The sequence below is a fragment of the Ursus maritimus genome, unplaced genomic scaffold (assembly GCF_017311325.1).
Source record: "Ursus maritimus isolate PB19 unplaced genomic scaffold, ASM1731132v1 scaffold_24, whole genome shotgun sequence".
NCBI classification, from domain to species: domain Eukaryota; kingdom Metazoa; phylum Chordata; class Mammalia; order Carnivora; family Ursidae; genus Ursus; species Ursus maritimus.
The window spans coordinates 40,893,281-40,916,757 of NW_024424897.1; the positions used below are offsets into that span (position 1 = coordinate 40,893,281).

The 23,477-nt window shown below is 35.9% G+C and overlaps 1 protein-coding gene and 1 non-coding gene across 2 annotated transcripts in view; one reads left to right on the forward strand and one right to left on the reverse strand.

The window, feature by feature from the left end:
- Window positions 1–23,477, forward strand: part of NLK (nemo like kinase) — a 155,473-nt gene that overhangs the window by 80,342 nt on the left and 51,654 nt on the right. The window contains exons 2-3 of the mRNA XM_040641040.1: window positions 9,119–9,248; window positions 17,619–17,674. Coding sequence (XP_040496974.1) covers window positions 9,119–9,248; window positions 17,619–17,674 — 186 coding nt within the window. The remainder of the gene's footprint in view (window positions 1–9,118; window positions 9,249–17,618; window positions 17,675–23,477) is intronic.
- Window positions 7,454–7,557, reverse strand: LOC121105117. The gene has a single exon (XR_005837547.1). It is a non-coding gene; the product is annotated as a U6 spliceosomal RNA (small nuclear RNA).

Genomic DNA, 23,477 nt, shown 5'->3' on the forward strand with positions numbered 1-23,477 from the left:
TTTTTTTTTAATTTAATTTATTTATTTGACAGAGAGTGAGACAGCGAGAGAGGGAACACGAGCAGAGGGGGAGTGGGAGAGGGAGAAGCGGACTTCCTGCTGAGCAAGGAGTCCGATGCAGGGCTCGATCCCAGGACCCTGGGATCATGACCCTAATCAAAGGCAGACGCCTAACAACTGAGCCACCCAGGCGCCTCTATAGAAGGGTATTTTTACAAAAAATAATAAAAAGAATTGCCCTCTTTAAAAATTACTCATCATACAAATTTCAACCTGAAGTGCCTTTTTATGCTGAAAATTTTAACTGAGAAATTTGTCTTTACCTTTTTAGTTCTATAATAATAGAAACACAGAAATGTACACAAAATAAAATATACACCTCTATAGCCACCAATCATACAAGAAATAAGACATCACTGGTACACAGAAGTCCCTTCTGGTCTCCCCCTTCATTATCGCCTCCCCAAGATAACCACTATCCTGATTTTATGGTAACTACTTCCTTTCTGAATAGTTTCTATCTCCTGAGTATACATCCCTAAATATTCAACTTTTCTTATATTTTTAATATTATGGAAATGAAATCTTACATTATTTGTGACTGGTTTCTTTTGCTCAAAATCAGGTGTATGAGATTCATCTATGTTGTTGCACATAGCAGTAGTTCATTTTAATCATTTTTCCATTATATGAATAGGCAACAATTTGCTAATCAGTTCTGTTCATGGATATTTGGATTGTTTCCAGTGTTAAGGGTACTAAAAATACTACCGTGAACACACTCATATATTTAGTAATAGGTGTGCACATTCCTTTGGGGTATACACCTTCAAGTCAAATTGCTGGGTCACGTTGTATTTGTATCTTCATTTTAGTATGTAAAGCCAATCTTTTTCCATAGCGATTGTACCAGTTTACATCGCTACTAGCAATCTAGAAGAATTGCCATTGTACCACATCTTCACTAAAAATTTGGTATTGTCCACCTTTTATTATTAGCCGTTCTGGTGGTTGTATAGTACTTTCTCATTATGGTTTTAATTTTCATTTCCCAAATGACTAATAAGGTTAAGGTCCTTTTCATATGTTTATTGGCTGTTTGGATTATCCTTTTTTGTAAAATGCCTATTCTAGCCCTTTTTAAAAATTGATATGTATGAATTCTGCGTGTATCTGGATAGGCACTTTATTCCTTATATGTGTGGTACAAATGTCTTCTGCATGACTTGCATTTTTATTCTTAATAATGTACAGATAATGAAAAGAAGTTCTTGATTTTAAAGTAGTCAAATATATGAATTTTTCTTTTGCATTATGTTTTGTGCTTTTTGTGTCCTGTTGAAGAAATCTTTCCCTGCCCCAGTATCTTGAAGATATTCTACTACATGTTATCTTCTAAAAGCTGTACAATTTTGGTTTTCACATTTATATCTACAATCCTCCTGGAATTTGTGTAGGGAGTGAAGTAGGGGTGAAGATTCATTCTGTTTTTCCATATGGATATCTAGTTGTTCTGTACCATGAATTGAAAAGAATGTTTTATCTGTCAAGGTCCAGTGAGGAGAAAGAAACCATACCAGTTATTGAAACAGAGCTTTTAAAGTTGGGGGGGGGGTGCTAATTAGCTGTAAAGTTGTTTGTAAAGTTTAAAGTTGTAGGTAATTAAGAAGACAAGAAGAGAACTAAGGCATCATGGAAGGCATCATAGAAGTAATAGCTACCTCTAGCTATGGCTAGAGGAATATCATGGAAGACGTTGGAATTATTAAGACTTAGAACCCCATGCAGGAGAAATTCAGATATCTAAGGAGAGGATACAAGCTCACTAGTGCTGGTATCTAGGGTGGAGGATGCAATGAGGCTGGTTCTGCAAATGGGAAAACTATAAACTGGACTCAGCTACAGTTATAGGAAGGCATCGCCAATGCTGGGAGTGGAGAAGTGTTGCTAGGGTGACACAGAAACTAGAGACAGGCAGGAAGCCCACAGGAAGGGGCAAGTCCCCCTTTCCTCCTCCAGCCTTGTAGTCTACTCTAACCCCCCCCCCCATTGGCAGAGCCTAACATGGAGCTGTTTGGCAAAACCAAAATGTGGTTTGCAGAGTCATAGCCCTGATATTATAGAGTTGCGTTTAGATGGATGGGTTTGAGGCTGAGAGACAGTAGCTTATGGCACAGCCTTTCTATCTACAAACACACCTTTATGACAAGCCAAGTATCTGTATATGTGAGAATCTGTTTTGGGGTCATATTTCTATTTCTTTGGTCTTGTTCCAAAATTATGTTATCTAAACTATTGTAGCTTTATGTTAAGTTTTCATATGTGGTAGAGCAATTTTTCCTCCTTCAAGAGTGTTTTAGCAGTCCACAGCATATTTGCATTTCCATAAAGACTTTAGAACTGATTTTGTAGTTCCACAAAAAGAAAACCTGTTGGGGTTTTGGTTGGAATTTCACTGAATCTATAAATCAGTTTGGGGAGAATTGAAATTTATATAATATTGAGTTTTCTAGTCCATGAATATGGTATGTCTCTCCATTTATTTATGTCTTTAATTTCTTTCGATAATGTCTTTTAGTCTTTTTATGTAGAAGTGTTTCAAAGCTATTGTTAGCTTTAATCCCAGATACCAGATTTTTTTATATTATAAATAGTATCTTTAATTTTTTTCATTTCAATGTTTTTATTTTGAAATTTTTCAAACATGTTTTATTTTTGAGTAGTTTGACCTCATTATACCAATCACCATATTCAATAATTATCAACATTTGCTTCGTTTGTTTCAACAGTCCTTCTTGATGAAGTATTTAAGGCAAGTCTTAAATCTCATGTCATTTCACCTATATATACTTAAGTATACATTCCTAGGAAATGTGGACATTTGATTTATAACCATAATTCCAAGCCATATTCAGATTTTCCTTTTTATTTCAAAAATTACATTTTGCTGGTATGTTGTTTGGTATGTTCGGTTTGCTTTTAGCTAACAGCATATTAGGACTTAAATTTTATGTTAAGTAATTCTTAAAATATTAGCTTAGCCACTAAAATATTAAATAATAAGCATTTAAACACAAATTTTTTCCAATATGTGAATTTTGCATTTCTTAATTCATTACAATTTTTCAACATCGTCAAAACCATGCTGTTATAAACCTGTGTAAACAAAGCCATTCTTTCATTTGGTGCCTTCTGTACTTATAAACCTAACATGCAACAAAAATTGCCATTCTTTAATTTTTTTAAAAAAAATCTTTATATTTCTCAGTATTTCTGTTACTGAACACATGTCTTTCAGGAAGTCATCAGTGGGATTAAAAGCAAGCACATTTTTGTGTGACATAGTTTTTGTTTTGGTTATCCTTTATAACGTCTTTTTACCATAAATTGTTAAAATGTAAGAAGGTGCAGCTGTGAATTTTTTCCTTTGTATCTTTGTACAGAAACCTGTCTTTCATTGAAGGTGGTTCTCCTTCCCATACAGTATTCATGGGTCTGTTTCTAGGAGAGGACTGTGGCTAGTGGGCCATGAAAACTTCCTAGAGTTGGCAGGCTAGGCTGTGTCATGTTCACCCTCCAACCTGAGAAAATCCCTATTGAAAAGACAGTGTGGCAGCTTCCCTGCAGGCAAGTCATACTCCTCACAAAGATATTTGACAGTGACTGAGGAGTAACAGTCTCTGTGTCTTTCTCAGCATCTGCAGCAAGGATGAAACTAATTATTAATTCATGGTCTAAAGAACAAAAATTGTTCTTGGGTCAACAATAATTAGTATAAAAGGATTTTGCACCTATATTTCATCTTAACCAATGATAATTGGTGGGGAATTGGGGTCTTAAAAGTTAGCTCTTATTCATTGGTAACAAGTATTTGAAAATAAATATGACAGCCTGATTTTGGATGATTTGCCTGTGTCTTGTTTCTCCTCCCTTATCAGCACCCCTGGGGATCTCACTACAGATCAGAGTGGCCCAGTGATGTCTCACCTGCCGGGATCATTGCTATTTATACTTGTTTAAACACAGAGTTAGAGGATGTTTAAGTTTATATTTAACTCTTTCAAGTAAATGTAGATGTTTTGCTTCTTCTGATCAATAGTGGAATTGGAGGATATGAGAAAGAACCATTTCACTGCTTTGGTTTAGCTGTTATATAAGGTCTTTTTTCCTTGTAATATCAGATTAACAAATTTGAGGATCAGTTTAGTAGAAGTATCTTGAAAAAGGGAAAAGGGTCTCTTTCTTATATCTAGAGCTGACTCAGCAAATACCAAATTTGGATAAACATAAAAGAAAAACCAAACATCAGAAAATCCCAACTGATGGAACAAATTACCTAACTATGAGAATCTTTTTTTCATGTGTCCGTGGGTGGAGGCAGGGAAGCCTTAGAAAGTTTATTCCTCTGAACAGTGTGCAACTCTATAAATTATGTCAAAGTACACAAACTTTAGGCTGTTACAATTTTAGTTAGAAAGACCAAAAAGAGGGTGTGTCTGGGTGGCTCAGCCGTTAAGCGTCTGCCTTCGGCTCAGGTTATGATCCCAGGGTCCTGGGATCGAGCCCCACATCAGGCTCCCTGCTTGGCAGGGAGCCTCCTCCTTCTCCCTCTCAGACTCCTCTTGCTTGTGTTCCCTCTCTCGCTGTCTCTCTGTGTCAAATAAATAAATAAAGTCTTAAAAAAAAAAAAGAACAAAAAGATGTAAAAATAAATTCCTTATTCCTTAACCTATAGTGGTCCTTGAACATATAACAGGGACTAAGGTACAAGTGAGATATGTTTTTTTTAGATTTATTTGTTGTCAGAAATTGTACCTCATAGTTTGTGATTGTTTTCTCAAGCTGACTTAATCTAAATACAAGTAAAAATAACTTTTAAGGAAATGAATTTCAAAATGAATGCGAAGGCAATAATCTAAATATTTAGAGTCTAGTTAGGAGGTTCTGTTACTGAGATACGTACTGTATTGGTACAGTTGACATAGTAATTGTAGTGTGTATAGCAAAAAATAGAAGATAGCTGATTACAAGTTTATGTGAATAGAATTAGAAGAACCTGATTTTCTCAATCCGAGTGAAATATTCTCATTATAAATTATTTATTTGTTTTGAATAGTTAAAAACCTGTATTGGAAACATGGACTTTAAAACTGCTAACCCATATGGGGAAAAGATTGTTCACATAAAATGAATGTGGAGCATATAATTTCTTGGGAGATTCTTGCTTAGTAGTTATACTAATTTAAAGCTGTTGTAATATTAGGTTCTAGTGCCTGGGAATGTATCCCCAGTAAGCTTCACTCTTGTTTCATTCCAGCCCTTCTACTTGTCCGTAATTTAAGCAGATTTGTGGCAGTGGTCAGAGTTTCCTGGGATTAAGAAAGCTCTGCAACAAAACAACCACACCAGATCTAAAAAGCTTCCTATTTTGGTTTCGTACTCTTTTGGCTGGCTATATTTCTCTGAAGAATGGCTTGTGGATTCTTCTGGCTGTTTAAAAAACAGTTGAACTGGTACTCTCAATGTAGAGAAAAATTATTGTACGCCTGGCAGATGTAAGAAAGGATTCTTTCTTCACAACCCTTAAAGCTGTATTTTTTTTTTAAGATTTTATTTATTTATTCGACAGGATAGAGACAGCCAGCGAGAGAGGGAACACAAGCAGGGGGAGTGGGAGAGGAAGAAGCAGGCTCCTAGCGGAGGAGCCTGATGTGCGGCTCGATCCCATAACGCCGGGATCATGCCCTGAGCCGAAGGCAGACGCTTAACCGCTGTGCCACCCAGGAGCCCCAAAACTGTATTTTTAATATACTGTTTACAGAGTCGAACATTGATTTAAAACTTAAGAAGTAAATATCTGTTTTAGTGTAACTTGATTGCCCAGGAAAATAATGAGGTGAAATGACAGATGCACTGTTTTATGTAGGGCTTCCAGCATTTAGTAGAGAAAGTAGCTGACCAGTAAGTGGATTGTAGATCAAGGGATCGCTCCTTTTTTTTTTTCTAAAATGAGGCAAGTTGCCCTAAATGTTGTTCATTATTTCTACAGCTGGAGCTTCATTAACAAGTACAGTTGGAATAACCAGGGTATTGCAGCCGCCGAGGAACTAAGCATGGCAAGCCTTTCAGTAACAAAGTAAATAAAAGAATTCCTGTGTAACAGGCTTCCACACTTATCTGTGTTCTGTGGTACTGTTTGAGCTGAACTAAAGCATCTGCTACCTCAAGTTAAGAGAGAACAAACTCAACATGGCGTGAAATTACTGCACAGCCCTTCACATTCATTAGAGTTATATTGTTACCAGCCTCAGGCATGACTGGCTTTTGCATGAATAATAAAATAAAATACTGCTTCGTGAATTTTACCTTAAAACATTGCAAGGCACAGTACTAACCTTGGGCCAGGACGGGGCTTAGCAGCTCTCCTCACCACAGTAGAGTCAAGACCAATAAGAAGTCAGAAGCTGGGAAGAAGTATTGCTGTATGCGGCCCAGGAAAGGGCCTTGTGTTAAATCAATTTACTCATTTTTTTTAAAACGAATATTTATTGTGCTGACTAGCTATTTGGAGACGTTAAAATTACTAAGCTACCATTTGGCAGCCATCATAGTAATAGTTGACTCAGTCAAAAATCATCAGTGGAGGGGCGCCTGGGTGGCACAGCGGTTAAGCATCTGCCTTCGGCTCAGGGCGTGATCCCGGCGTTATGGGATCGAGCCCCACATCAGGCTCTTCTGCTATGAGCCTGCTTCTTCCTCTCCCACTCCCCCTGCTTGTGTTCCCTCTCTCGCTGGCTGTCTCTATCTCTGTCGAATAAATAAATAAAATCTTTAAAAAAAAAAAATCATCAGTGGATGCTAAAGGTCATGGGTCGAAGTCTGATGAGGAATAGGACAGTTACACAATTACCAACGGGAAAAAAAAATAGTAATTTTGCAATGTGGCAACCTGACAGACACGTCATCCAAATGATGAAAGTTAATCACCAGAAATGGGGAAAATTGACATCATGTGCCTCCTAATATGTTCACTGAGAAGACATCACTCCTGAGTTATTCCTGATAAAAATGCCCAGCCTGAGTCTAATCGTGAGAAAATACCACATGAACCCAAACTGAGGATCAGTCTACAAATAAGTGGCCTGTACTCTTCAAAAATGGCAGTGTCATAAAGACAGAGGAATGCTAAGTTACTATTCTACATTAAGGAAGTCTCAAGAGACAGTGACAGCTAAACACAATGTGTGGTCCAAAATTTTCCTTCCTTGCTATTTCATTGACATTTTTGTCTCCTAGTCTAGTTATAGAAGTAGTGTACTAAACAGAAAAAAAATATTTTTAACAATCTGAATATAATACTCTATCTAGTTTCCTCTCTATTTTATGTTTACGTGGATTTTTAGGCAGTGTTGTAGATTTGGTTTGGGTTTGGGGTTTTTTTTGTTTGTTTGTTTTTAATATGGGACACTTCACGAATTTGCATGTCATCCTTGCACAGGGGCCATGCTAATCTCTGTTATGTTCCAGTTTTAGTGTGTATGCTGCTGAAGCGAGCACTGGGTAGGTGTTTTTTAAGCAATAATTGCGAATGTTAGGTCTCTTAGTTGAATTACAGTTCAAGCTATTGAAAACCTAAAAATTATAATTCTTAATTGTTTTATCAAATTTTCAGTCAATGGAAGAATAGAGTCCTCATACTATTTAAATAGAATGCACCATTTAAGAGTTTCATAAGCACTTAAGAGAAGAAGTAGTGATCACTAAGATGAATTTATAAAGAAGTCATGGTATTCATAAAGAAGTTTCATATAGTTTTTAGACAGGTTGGTAGGTAACAGGAATGCTTTATTTTCAGGAAGGCAATTTGATGAGTGATTTCTTGTGGACAAGATGAAGAAATAAACTGAGTGATTATAGTTAAGTAAGTAATTATTTCAATAATAATGGGATGCCAGGCTCATAAATGTTTTCTAGTGTTGTATCCATTGCAGAGATCTATTCTGTCCTGTTCTAAATTTTAATAACTTGGATAACGCCATTGGTGACCTATGGAACACACTTTTAAATGACACAAATCTGGGAGGGATAGCCAAAGCACTGGATGACTGAAACTGGAGCTGAAAGATAATGGTAGCCAGGAATGATAGGCAGGAATCAGCAAAATAAGTTTGACAGAAATACATTCTACAAGGACAACAACCATCATATGTGATGGGTGGAAGGAAAAAAAGCTTTAAGATAATTCACGGAAAATTACTTGCGAAATGGTCAGTTGGCCTTATTTAACAAATTTATTGCTTCAGTTCCTTTAACTATTTGATTTAATATGTATCGTTTGGGTCCAGTCAGAAAAATGGAAACCATACTAGTATGTCAAACATAGGGAAACGTAATACAAGGAATTGGTTATACAGATGTTGGAAGACTAAAAGATAAAAAAGGGGGGACACTGAGCTATTAAAGAAAAACTACAGGAGGCACAGCTACCACACCAGGAAGCAAAAGGGAAGAGGTCTTCATAATCTAGGAGCTACAGCCCTAAGCTGGCACTCGGACTTCTGAGGAGGGGACACTGTTCAGCTACTGGTGGGATTGAGATCCATATTACTAAAGGATGTTCATTTATTTAAGAAGCCAAAATAATTACATTGTGTTCTCTGTGTTGAACTACACGTAATGACATCTGAATGAACATCTCTTCCATCTTGAATTTGGTCCTGAAAATGAAGCATACAACTAATTTGACTTCAGTTGTATTAATCTGTACTCCACCCTCATCTTTAAAATGGCTTTACTGCTAATAGCCCTCCTACCTGAGATGTATTGCTAAGTGACCTCTCAGAGAAAGTGTTTATAGAAATTTAGAGAAGGATTTTTTAAAAAAGCATGGCAATTAAGTTGGATGAGCTAAACATTCTCTTTGATTTTAAGTGTGTACTTGTTTTAAATCTTCTTTCTCACTGATACCTTAAACATTGTTTAAGTGGACTGAGTAGTCTAAGATAAAGATGATGGTCATGCTCTGAAACATTGAAGAACAAGATTTGGAATTGATTTCTCTCTCTCTCTCTCTCTCTCTCTTTTTTTTCCCCTTCTCCCCCATATATTGCTTCTTTAGGTCAGTAACAGATCCAAGAGATGGAAAGAGAGTAGCACTCAAAAAGATGCCCAACGTCTTCCAGAATCTGGTCTCTTGCAAAAGGGTCTTCCGGGAATTGAAGATGTTGTGTTTTTTTAAACATGATAATGTAAGTGAAATTGGTGTTTGGGATAGACTATTTCCTACGCACGCTTCATTGTGTTGGTAGAGAGCAAAAGAGAGTTAAAAAAGGAATGTGCAAGTTATTAAGAAGTTTGAGAACCTGAGACAAATTAGACCATTTTTGTGAACAATGAGCAATGAGTTTAAGTGAATTCTAAGGTGTATTGTTCAACAGATAAATATTAATTGATGTAAAACAAATTGTTAATAGTTAGCTGAGGAACAATACTAATATTTAATATAAAAAGAGTGTAATATGTAGTGTGAGTGATTTAAGTGGAAATAATTGGTCCCTGATTTTAAATGCTTTATTCTTAACCTTTAATATTTTAAATCAGAGATTAATGTAAAGATGTAGGGGAACAGTTTCTACTCTTAAAAACCAGTATAGCTGTTTAAGTAGCATAGGTTAGCATGGCTGTGTTTAGAGATGTCAAGACTCATGGGTGAATAGAATCATTGTGGTTTGAGAAATAGCTTCTCCTCGATCCTGAAGTAAACGTTTGATACATGTAAAATTTACCTGGGGATGTTAGCATTGGTCTCTTGAGTTACCGATTTCATGTGAAAAGAAAAACTGCCTCACAGTCTGCATTTCGTACTCAACCTATGTTATTTTAATTGCTAAAATAAAAACTTTATCAGAAATATAATAATTCCTTCTGAGTCTGACTGCTTGTTTGCACAGGAACTTTTAGAACTTTGGCCAAAGTGTAGGTCTCACTTTAAGAGAGAAATTTGTAGAAGTTTGAGGTGTTTGGTAAAACTAGGAATATCAAATAGATATGTTTATTTGAAATTCCTTGCTTTGGCATATTTCATTTTATAGATTACCCCTCTTGACATCCATTTTCCTTAAACTTTTTTAAAAAAGTTATTGTTATCTTTCAGTCAATTGGAACTGCCTAAAAATGCGTTTGTTTCAGTGACTGCAAATACCACTCAAGTTGCTATTTTATGACTGGTCCCTCAAATTTTGTAAGTGATTTAGAAAGATGTCTAGTGCTTGCTTAGTTATTTATTTCTTGAATGTGAGTACCATCCCAACATCAAAGAGGACAAACCATATTTACATTGTTAGAGACTCAAGTAAAGGTATCCATGGTGAAAAAAATTTTTGAAGGAGACATTAGAAATTTGCTTACTACGGATTTCAGTGGTTTATTATATTCAGACCTATCTTGGCTTCTTTTATAAAGGAAGGATAGTGTAATAGGCTACTATCTATATGTATTGGTATCTTTGCTCGTGACTCATTCCTATAGGGTAACTAATTAAGTGACAAAGTTGGTGTCAGTGAGTAGTGTAAGAAAAGAAATAAATGAAATTCTGAAAAATACCTATCAAAACATAGCAACCAATTGGAGCTCCTGAGCTCTGTCATAAGTGAGTGCTTGTGACTTTTGTGGGAATATTCAAAAGTGAGACAGATGGTTAGAGATGAAGATGGTATGGCACCACTATTTTATATATCATGAATTTATGCTATGCTCTGAGATCTCCAAAAGCGTCTCAGTGCCACATATGTGGTATGTGTGGAATGCCAGTCTAAGAAGCATCTGGTATTTAATGTAGTTAATGCAACAAATGTCTGTTATGTCCTGTATAGAGACAGTGCTAGGTCATGTGGAGGATACAAAAAAGGTTTATAATGTCCTTTTTTGAGGGATCAGGTATTTAACAATTATTACTATGTGTCAGGATGTACACTAGAGGCTTTCCATACATTAATTCATTTAATCCTTAAAAATCTTGTCAGATAGGGTTTGTTATCCTTACTTTGCAGAGGAGGAAATCAAAGCTTAGAGTTAAGTAACTTGCCCAAGGTCAGGGTGGCACAAGATTGGAGTCTGTCTTGCTTCAGAGCCCGTGTTCATTAATTCAATAAACATTTATTCTGCCCATCCTATATTCCTAAACTATGTTAGCTTCTAGGCCTTTCTACCCTTAAGGGGCTTAGTAATGTGATGAGTACTATGATTACAGTGTTCTGGGAGGACTGCCTGCATGGTTAAGTATTAATGCAAGACAGTCTGTGTTTTGTGCATGGAAAATGCTGGACAACCAAACCTAGAAGTATATTATAATCACCAAGGTGATCCTTAAAAAGGCAGATTCATGGTTCTCATCCCACACCCACTAAATTGGAATCTCTGGGGTTGAGGCCCAGGGATTTGTAATTTTTAAAGCTCAGGTGAATGCTGCCACACAAGTACCATAATATTAAGGAAAAGAGAGATTGTTGTGGACTTAGAAGCTCAGATGCTTCAAACATGGAGGAGGTAAACCTTAAGATGAGCCTTTTGAAACTAAGATTTGATTGAAAGAAGAAGAAAAGAATGTCATAATGAAAATGGCATTTAGAAAGATTACCCTGGCCACTGTAGAAAGGTTGGATTTTAATTTGCATGGCTTTTAATGTGTCAGGGTATAGCTGGAGACTTTGGATTTTCTTTTGAACAGAACCTTCAAAGTCACTGTATCAGGGGCATCTGGCTGGTTCAGTCAGTAGAACATGCGACTCTTGATCTCAGGGTCGTGAGTTCAAGCCCCACGTTGGGCATAGAGTTTACTTTGAAAAAAAAAAAAGGTCACTATCAAATTCATTGATTTTAGCTGATCTGACTGATGGAGATATACACACACACTTTTTTTTCTTAAGGATAGATTCACCTTGATGTCATAACTTAGGGAAACAGTAATGGGTTTAACTTTCTGAAAGTTGTTGTTGACCAGGCTTATCACTAGAGTCTAGTCAGAATCTGAGCTATTATAAAACCTGGTAAAAATATTCTGTACTTTACCCACCTGTGCACTTGTGCATGCGTTTATGCATACACGATTGCCGTATTATCAGCATGGAGAAGGCATGATTGAGTTTTGGGTTGGTTTTTTTTTTTTTTTTTTTTTTCAGTTTTGTGCTCCTTTGAGAATCTGATAAAAGCTATGAATCCTCTCTTGGAAAAATGCACATACACACAATATTTATGTCATGTTAGGCTTTCACAGGTCCTCTAAAGCCCATTCGGAGCCCCCTTAAGGGTCCACTGATTACTGCAAGGATCCCCTGTGATACAAATCCGGGGCTTTTTCTTGTCCTTAGGCAATAGCATTAAGTATGCAGTAGGCAGTCAGTCTATTTGAAGAATAAGTAAGTAAGTGAAAGTGACAGAAAAAAGAAATCTCCAAGTATGGCATGATAACCTCAGTGATCTCTCTCTCTCTCTTGGAGTTACTTTTTCCCCGTCTTTTAATTCTGGAATACTTCTGGAATACTCTAGAGGGATAGAGAAGACAAAGAGGAGGAAGTAGAGGCAAAGAAGAATGATTCATTTTCCTTTGTGTAGTCTGGCCTAACTCGGGGCGTGGGGTTCATAAGTAGGATGAAGAATCATACCAATGTGGGACCAATAGGATGCTTCTCTGAATGCAGACATGCTGTTTAGCTGCAGACATTATTAATGCTAATGTTTCTGCTGCTAAGGAGTGTGAACAGGCAAAGGATGCTGTAGACTGCCTTACTTTTCAGTGGATTTGGTTTTGTTTGCTCTGTGCCTAACATTTGTGGTACTGGGCAGATTCTTGATGTATTTAAAATAACACATTCTTGTGTTCATGAATTGGAAAACTCAGTTTGGTTAGTATGCATGTTCTGTCCAAGTTGAGCTCTATATTCAATGTAATCCCAATCAAAAACCCAGCAGGGTTTTGTATATATGTGTGTGAGGAAATTGACAAATACTCTAAAGTTTATGGAGATGGAAAAGACTGAAAATACTCAAGACAGTCTTGAAGAAGTTGAACAAAGTCTATTTCACAACAGATACATAAATTAATTCAAAATAGATTGTAGACTTAAATGTGAAAGGTAAAGTAATAAAGCTTCTGTAATAAGACATAGGAAAATATCTTCATGACTTTGAGATAAGTGAAGATTTCTCAATGAGACAAGTAAAGCATTAACCATTTTATTTATTTGTTTTTTGAGGGGGGAGCACAGCCAGAGAGAGGGGGAATCTTAAGCAGGCTCCACACTCAGCATGAAGGCTGACACAGAGCTTGATCTCACAACCCTGAGATCATGACCTGAGCCAAAATCAAGTTTAACTGACTGAGCCACCCTGACGCTCCAAGCATTAACCATTAAAAAAAAAAAAAAAAAAAAAATTGCTAAACTGGACAGTATTAACCTCAAGAATTAATGCTCATCAAAAGTTAAGAGAATGAAAGGACAGGCCTCAGACATATATTCAACAAAAAACTTGTTTCCAGAATATATTATGTGATAGACAATTTTAAATATTATGTGATAGACAATTATAAATATTTAGCATTTGAGGAAGACCATTAGAAGTAAATATTTTACTTGACATTTTTCAAACTGTAAATTCTGTATCTAAACATCATATATCTTATAAAGAGCTTCTATAAATCAAGAACTTTTCCCCACGAGTAAAAGACTTAGGAATTTGACAAAAGAGGATAACCAAATTGCTAATAACATATGACAAAGTGCTCAAAGTCATTAGTCATCAGAGAAAAGTAAATTAAAAGCATAATGAGATAATGATATACCCACCAGAATGGCTAAAATCAAAAAGACTGACAATACCTACTGTTGACGAGAATGCAAATCAACTAAAGTTCTTAACATTGCTGATGAGAGTGTAATTTTGTAAAACCACTTAGGAAAACTGGCAGTTTCTGCTAAAGCTAAATACATACCTACCAGTGATCCAGCAGTTATACTCCTTGGTATACTCAAGACAAATCACATATCCACCAAAAGACACGTACAAGAGTGTTCATGGCTGCTTTATTCGTAATTCCAAGAAATTGGAAACAACCCAGATGTCTGCCAGCAGTACATTCACATAGTGGTATACTACACACCAATAAAAAGGACGAACCACTGATCCACACATCAACAGGGATGAATCTCTTAGGCATAACAGTAAAGGAAAAAAGTCATACACAAAAGACTTCATTCTTTATGATTCAGTTTGTGTAAAGTTCAAGGACGGGCAAAATGAGAATAGTGGTGACCTCTGAGCGGGGATGGGTTTTGACCAGAAAGGGACAAGGGGACCTTCTAGGGTGTTGAAATGCTTAACTTCTTGATCTAGATGTTAACCATGGAGTAAAAATTCATCATATTATATACTTTGTGTAAAAATTAATCAAATTATACACTTGGCATGCTTTATTTTACAACTCTATTAAAAACAATAGTAATTATACAGTCTACCTTTAAGAACTTAAAATCAGTTGGGGAGTAAGATTGGGGAAGGGGTAGCTCCTTTGCTAAACATGGGATTTAATTGGATTTTATGAACAGTTAAATTTCTAGTTTTTATGTTTAGGATTAAGATTATTTACAACAGTTGTTTTATTGGTAAAGGGCTGAGAAAAAGAAGCCAGTTTTGCATCGTGTAACCAATTTATAGTGAATCTTAACATCACAGAGGTTAAAATTCTAAGGAACAGCCACCATAATGGGCTTTTGTCCAGTTCTTAAAAGATTTGAGAAATGTGCTGAGACATTGTTTGGTAATGACCATTGTTTACCAGAAGTATTTTAGTTCATTTTTTTAAATTAGACAAGTCTGCTTGCTTTTTCTGTATTTGAGATCCCTTGAAGAGTTGGTGGTATTTTGGGATACTTTGACTCCTTACAAGTCAAAGTCTTTACAAGAGTCCATCATAAGGCTAATCTCACACACTCTATTCCCACAAATAATGGGGTTATAGAGGGACTCAGGCTATTTAAAATGGGAGTCGGGCATGAAGTCTGGAGTTTGAAACTGGTACTATTCCTTCTTACTTATTTACATCATTTCTGAGATTCCTGGATCATTTCTACTGATCTAAGCACTGTTTTTGCCCTCCTGGAAACACTGTGGAATGCCGACCTCCGATAAAGATTTTGAGATAAAATAACGGTAATATAAAACAACAGGCATTTAAAAAATTCCAAGCAAAGTTTAAAATATTATACCTTTGAAGCTAACAATCACAGCTAAATGCTTTAGTGCAAACGTCTGACCCTGTTTTATATGGCTTTTCTACAAAAAGCCTCATCAAATCTGGAATAAGAAAGCCTCATTCTTCTCCATCAAGGTTTAAAATGTATGGTTGTCACTTTCTCTAGATAACCTCTAATTATAGCAGATAGATTTGAAGTGTACAATAGCTTTGTCTAATGGACGCTGTCACTCATTGCATTCTGGTTTCCCCCAAGACAGGATGTATGTTGTTCAGATACAGAGTGGAGAGTCCAAAAGATGTCAAGTAAAACACTAATTTCTGTCTTCCTCAAACATCAAATATTCATGTTAAAAATTGTTCTATCGCATAATGAGAAATGAATTTGCGTGAATTTGTGACACTAGCTAATTATAGGTTTTTAAATTTATAGAAGTGAAATAATTTATAGAAATGAAATAATTTATCTTTTATATGATAAAAAATATTTTTTTAAGAAACTAAAAAATCTGTTATCTTTCCTTTATACCAAGATTCTAAGTATAAACATTTTAATTCAGAAAGGAAAGATCAAGGTTCTTTATAAAGCATCTCTAAACTGTTTCCAAACTTTTATGTGTAACTGATTTTAAAGTGAGTAAAGACTTTTTCATTACAGGAGGTTTTAGTTTAATTTAGAATTTTGAAGTGACAGATGTTTGGCTGAAAAAAGTGAGCAAAGGTTCTTCCACCTGTAAATTGCAAGGGGAAAAGAAAAAGAGGAGAAATCTGTAGGTTAAAACTTAAAATACAAATCAACCATAATATGTAAATCTTATTTAGGTCCTGATTTAGACTAAAAAACTTTAAAAAAGAAAAGAAAATTGGAAATTTCAGAACTGGATATTTGATGATATTAAAAAACAAAATTTTTAGACTTAGTTATTATATTTTTTCAAAAGTTTTTCTCTTTGGGGAGCCTGGGTGGCTCAGTGGGTCAAGTGTCCGACTCTTGATCTCAGGGTTGTGAGTTCAAGCCCCACATAATTAATAAATAAATAGATAGATAGATAGATAAAAGTTTTCATCTTTTAGCGATACTTACTAATGTATGGCTGAAATAAGTCTGGTATTTGCTTCAGAATTATATACGGAGAGTGGGGATACGTATAGATGCAATAAGAGTGGCCATAGTAGATTACTAAGACTGGGTATTAATTACATGAGCATTCTTGATACTCTTCTATCCTTTTTTTGTATGTTTGAAATTTTCCATAATAAAAAATTTTTTTTCTTAAATAAACAGCTAAAGATTGAAAATTTGAACTTGTACCACACAGTTTATTTCCTGTTAAATAACTTCTTTCATATTCTTTGACCTTCAGATTTCTCATTAGTTAGATAGGTTCAGATTCTTGAGTGTGATATCATAGATGGGACTTAAAAGAGTAGCTGGACAGCTGGTAGGGGAAGTAGGCCTATTTGTTATGTTTCAAAGGCAGAAGTGACTTTGTTAGTATGCTACTTTTATAAAGGACTTGAATTTCAGATGCCTTAAAGTCTTCTTTCCACCCTGGTGACTTCTTTTTTTGTACTTGGAATAAAATCCAAAATGCTTAACAAAATTTAAAGAGATTTTATGTGATATATCCCCTGCCTTCCTCTTCTATTTTATCCCAGTCTGTTTTCCTCCCACCCTCTATGTTCCATAAGCACTGGCATTTCTGTTTCTAGAATTTGCCTGGTTCCTTCTTGCTTCAGTGCCTTTACAGTATCTACTCATTGCCTGACCAACCCTATTCAGCCTTCAACTCTTAGTGTTACTTCAGGGAAACTTTTTGTCCCCATTCCTCTTGACTTTTTCCCTTCAAATAATATACGTCATAATTATATAGGTGTGTAACTGCTTGTTTGTTTAATGCCTTCCTCTCTACTAGTCATGAGAGCAGGATGGTACCACTTTTTTTTATCAGTATAACTAGAGAGCCTACCACAGTGCCTGCCAGGTAGAATGTAGTTGGTAAACACTTTTTAAACAGGACTAGAGGAATGAATGGTAGGTGTGTCTCCTCATGCTCTTAGAGCAACACTGATTTAAAAATAGGGTGTTTCAACACACTTTGCATGCAGCTGTCTGGTAGCATGTAGTAGAACCCAGTTGCCCCTCTCATTTTAGTTTGGATAGGATTGTCTTTACATAGTAATTTTACAAACCCATCTTACTGTTTAGGACTGTTTCTTGACTGATAAATTTAGTTAATCTCAGTGAGCAATTGTAATAACTAAGCCTTAAGTCATTAAAGCGTTAATAGTATTTACTTGCATTTATGTCATATTTTGCTTCCTTTTTAAGTTCTCTAAATTTGACTTTTTTTTTTTTTCCTTTTCTCAGGTACTCTCTGCCCTTGACATACTCCAACCTCCACACATTGACTATTTTGAAGAAATGTATCCTAACCAGGGAATGTGAAAGAAGGGGACAATATTTTATTAATTTATTCTTCTAGCACCTTTTGGGGTTCATGCTTTAAGGTGTATAAAATCTCATCCTTGCAGAGGTGATTGAGTACCTGGAACCAGGTAATTTTGAAATCCCGAGTATCTGACCGAGAGCAATATTATCAATATGTCCTGAATTATGATACCATAAAACAGGACTTTGGAGCACATATTTTACTTAATCTCCACACAGCCTTATGAGATAGGTTATTACCATCCCCATTTTGCAGATGAAACCAGTGAGGCAGCTATGTTGTATGGAACTTAAGAAGGTACTCTTGTTGCTATACAACAACTGCCTCTCAGTTAAGAGGCTACTACTGCCCCTTTTTTCTACCACTTGGGGTAAGGTGAAAATTAAAGAGATAATGTAAGTCAAATCCCAAGTTCTTTGGAATAATGGTGATGGGGATTGTGCTGGTAATAGTCATTACTTACATAAGTTTTTATCAGATGTCAGGCACAGTTCTAAGTTATTTACACATGAGTTTATTTAATCCCTATAACAACCATCTGGGAAATATAGTGTGATTGATTGTTCCCATTTTACAGAAGAGTAAATTGAGGCACAAAAGATAATAAAAACTTGACCAAGATCACAGAGCTAGTAAGTATTGAGACTGAGGTTCATTTCCAGACGGCCTGACTCTGTGGTCTTTATTTCAACTCCTACATGATTCTCTCAGGATAGAAGCTTTAACATTATATTACTACTGTTAATATGTAAAAATAGTGTGTTAGGTATCATGGATAATAATAAACTGTAAAATAATGCCTAGTATTAGCTCCTGGAACTGTGCATGAAAGTAAAAAAATTGGGACATAGGTTAGCCCTAGGCAAAGCATCACCATTGACCATTCTGCATTTAACGGGGTAAAACTTTAAGATAAGGAGTCCTAAATCATTGAATTCATGAGCTCGTGACAGTATAGTTTATTCACTCTAGGCTTTTTATTAACACTAGGCCTATGACTTGGAATGGAAACCAATATGAAAGCAAGATAGTTTTTCAGACTTAGCAGTGAGATAAAAATCTCATTCTTACCCAGGTGGTAGGTAATTCTATACTAGACAATTATCTTTGATAATTTCTTTAGTAACTGGGAACAATTAAGAGCTTCCCTGAGAGAAGGAGAATGGCTAAGCTGACTGGGGAATTGGGAAACGTTATAAGGTGATAGAATTGTCACTGATCAACACTGCTGGGATGTTGTGATCTGATAAACCTAAAGCTCTTGAATGCTGTAATCCTCAGTGATATTTTAACCCACGAATCTTTTATGGAACTAATAAAGGCTTAACTCAGTGGACTTGGGGTGCTCCAACCTTGCCCTTTCCAGAGAAAGGACTGGGTCTTGACCAGCTTCTGGCTGGCAAGAGAGTCTTTGTTACCTGTGATCTTGGGCCTGGTCAGATGGTTCTTGACATATGCTTTTTTAAAAAGCACAGAATTACCCTAAGGATAGAAAAATTGAGAAAGTTCTTTTCTCCTCAACTATAGATCAAAAGTAACAACCGAGGAGAAAGCATTGATGATTCCATTTCATAGACTTCCTGAAAATTACCCAGGTTCTCACTGAAGAAGGGAAGTCGTGGGAGTGGGGACATACTTGTATCATTCATCAGAAGTAACTTCCTACACCTGGCCAGGAGTCACCTTTATCCTTTTAGTTGACTGGAAACAAACCTACATATTAGAAGGCATTCCTATGAATGTGTAATGCTATTTCTACCTGTTTGGAAATGACGTTGCTGACAACAAACCTTGAAATTAGAAGAAGTCTTTATTAAATAAGAATTTTATTTTATTATAGGTTGTGCCAGGGGTCCCCAAGATTACCCTCAGGTTCCATGATTTGCTGAAAGAACTCACAGGATCCAGGAAAGGTGTTCTACCATGGCTACAGTTTATTACAGCAAAATGATACAGATTGAATCAGCAAAGAAAAACGGTGCATAAGGCAGAGTCCAGGAGAAACCTGGTACAAAGTTCCACTTGGCCTCCCATAGAATTGCACAGATCTTGCTTAATTTTCCCAGCAACAATGTATGACAACACAGATGAATGTTGTCAACCAGGGAGGCTCATTTGAGCCCTAGTGTCCAGGGTTTTTATTGGAGGTCAGTCAGGTAAGCATAGAGCACCCACAGGGCTGACCTTAGGTACTCAGTTTCCAGCTCTCCTCTTTTCCCACCCAGGGATTAAACTAATACAGCTGGCCCAAGGCCCCGGGCAAACAAAAACAGGTGTCACCATAAATCATACTGTTAGCATAAACTGTCGGATGTGACCAAAGACCCAGGTATACTAAGACTGTCTCCTGAGGCAGGACATTGCAAGGGTTCAAAGGTTATTTCCCAGGCGTTGATCCTGAGCCAGTCCTAAAGACTTTTGGAATGTGTAGGGTTTGGGTAGCCTAGAGCTCCTGAGTTAACCCTTTATTGCACCTAGGCCATCTGTGAGGAAAGAATGTTTTCAAATAAGATAATTAATTGGTGAATATGGGTATATTTAATAACTGCAAGATATATTTAGATTCTCTTCACTGAATACTTAGCTAATTTATAATATTTTCTGTCTTATAGTTCAAGCATGAATTGTTTATATCAGGCATTAATTTTGTATACTTGGGTTTGTCATCCCTTTAAAAACTTTGTGTGCTTCTATAAGCTAGGACTTCTCGATCACTTATTGTTAGTGACCAGAACTGGAATCTGGGAGAGCCTTGATTGATTATTATTTCAAATACTTGCAGAGCAGAGGGAAAGTTAGTATAGTTATGGTTTAAAACCGTGAGTGGCATAGATAGTATAGTACCTGTGGTGGCTGATTTCAGCCCATTTCATTAGTTAGCATAACGTTTCTGTGAAATTCCTCTCCCCAAAACTGATCATGAATGTTTAATTAAAAGTCTTTGCCATAAAATATTTATGGAACCATCTGGTACACCATTTACTTAAATCCTTTCCTTTTTTATTTAAGTTTTTTACCTTCGGGTTAAAAAATTGACACCTGTTGTAATTAGTTTGCTACAGAAGAGTCTTTCAAACCTAAACCTCAATTATTCTTGTTTTCTCTTGTATAATTTTTAACTATATATAGAATCATGCACAGTAAAAAGGTGTTTTCCACTAGTGGTGCTATTTGGAAAACACTGAATCCTTCAAACATAAAAAGAAATTGTTCCTGTGGCTGCCCCAGGACTATAAAGACTTTTTGTAGGAAGTCATGATTTAGCTTGGAGAACAGGATACTAGAAATTTGTGTTTTAGGACAGCTATTAAATGGAAAAATAAGAAATGCCTTAGTTACATATAAGCTCTGCCTTTGGTGATTCTTTTAATATCCTAAATAGGAAGTTTTCTGTGTCCTGTACTTTTTAATACAAATAAATCTGTTGTAGCCAAAGCAAAAAAAAATTTCCATTTCCTGCTATAAAATAAGAAAACTTACTACCAAAACACAAAAATATTAAAGATTAATAATATTTCAAGTTAGTACTTGATTTCAATTTAATGTATTATTCATCTGCGTCAGCAGCTCCCTCTGTAGTATCTCAAAAACATGGCATACATGTTACACATGGTTTTAGACAGTGGCTTTTTTTTTTTTTTTTTAAATTGGAGGATTGTTGTGTCTTTGCAGATTTTAGAATGGATAATATTTTGAGTTTTAAATGTATGATCATGGAATTGTGCTTTGAAGAAACTTTTGAGGTCTGTTTGAGGCTCTGTCATTTTAGGTAAGTTCTAAGCATGTTGCTATTGGATCTAATGGATGTTCTAATATTTAGTTGATAAAGGAATCAGTTCACAGAGTCAAAAATATATATTTATCATATTATTTAATTAGTTAAAGGAAAGAAAGAATCTTAAGTAACCTTCCATTATACATACAGTACCACATCATTGTACTTTTTTCTAAGATTGAAAAATTGTGCTGTTATATTGCATATGTAACTGTTAGTACAGAAACATTTTAAGATCCCTTTACACTGATTTAATAGTTAATATCATTTTAGAAAATCTGAGGTCTATGAACGTTTTGATGTAATCAGATGTACAATAAGAGTATAAGCATATAGTATCGTGCAGTTAATCATACATTTTTCCCTGAGATAAAATGATTGCATCGGTGCCCACCATCGGTGGCTTGAGTTTTCAAAGACCGGGAATCTTTAGATAGCTCCTTAAGCAACTTTTAAAAAGACAATATCTAGATTATACCTGTTTACAAATCTACCTACAGGGTGCAACAGATTTAGTAGGAGTCCAGTATGAAAGGAGCAATAAATTCTACCCTGTTCTCTGTATCTTGTAGCTTTTCTCTTTTCATATTTTTAAAATCTAATGTATCAACCTGGAAAATATATTCCTTAATAAATTAAGAAAAATTATTTTTTAACTGAACTTTTAGCTGTTAAAGGATTACATTATTCATTTTGCACTTTGAGTTTCTGCTTGAAAAACTATATGAAAATACTTTGGCACGTAGTTACTTTGAGCCTACTGAGATTTAACCCTAGAGAAACCAGTTGTAATTATTTGATTGAAAATCATATTTATCATGCTTTAGTCAGGATTCTGAATTCTGTACATAAACATGCCTTTTCCCAGAAAGTACTGGATGCCTGCTGGATTGAAAATAAAAATTTGGCCTGCCTTAGGAAAAGTTTACTTTTAATTTGAAACATAATGAAACATGATCTTAGTGTTTTATGGAGAAGAATGTGGGTAGTACGGATTTTCTGTACTAGAAGCAATTACAGCCTAAAACCAGTGGAAGTGAGAAGTCTAATGGATGACTGTGTGTCCCGGTTTGTCAGGACTCCTGGATTTTACGTAATGTCCTGTATAATTATTAATACGTTCCTACTTTTACTTTTAGAAGTGTCCCTATTTGGATGATAGGTTTGGCTTGTGCAGGCATTGTTTAAACGGGAATCTCTTGTCATAAAGGCAGCAAGGGAACTTCCATCCCCATTTTGACCAGTTAGAGTCCTTGGTGAGCAGTAATGTAGTTTTGGGCTCCTCAGATAGTATTTGTATAGTATATTTTATAGCAACATTTTGTAATTTAAAGAATACACAATACGTGATTCCTTGGTGCTCTGAAACAGCTCTGTACGGATGCCTGTGTGGCTCAGTCAGTTAAACATCTGCCTTTAGCTCGAGTCATGATCCCAGGGTTCTGGGATCTAGTTCCACTCAGTGGGGAGCCTGCTTCTCCCTCTGCCTGCCTCTCTCTCTCTCTCTCTCTCCCTCTCCCTCCCTCTCCCTCCCCCGCCTCCCAACAAATGAATAAATGAAATCTTACAAAAAAGAAAGAAAGAAAGAAAGAAAGAAAGAAAGAAAGAAAGAAAGAAAGAAAGAGAAAGAAAGAGCTCTATAACCCTCAGGGAATCTTAGGAGTCCGTGAATTGCTAAGAACAAACAAAATGAAATATGCATATACATATGTAAGTGCACTCTTACTCTCTATCAGACAGTGCCAGCAAGGACCATAAATCTACATCCTAGGAGCTTTGAAGATTCCCTTATTGTTAGAATTTCCTCTTCATTTATTCTGTAAACATAAGCGTCAACTATGTGCCTAGATCAGGAAATTCTTTTTCTTTTGCTCACTGTTGTATTCCCAGCTCTTAGAACAGTGCCTAACATATAGTAGGTGCTACGTAAATGTTTGCTAAATGAATGTATAAGATAGTCTCTGCCCTCCAGGTTTGTAATCTAGTGGGAGATACAGTCCTA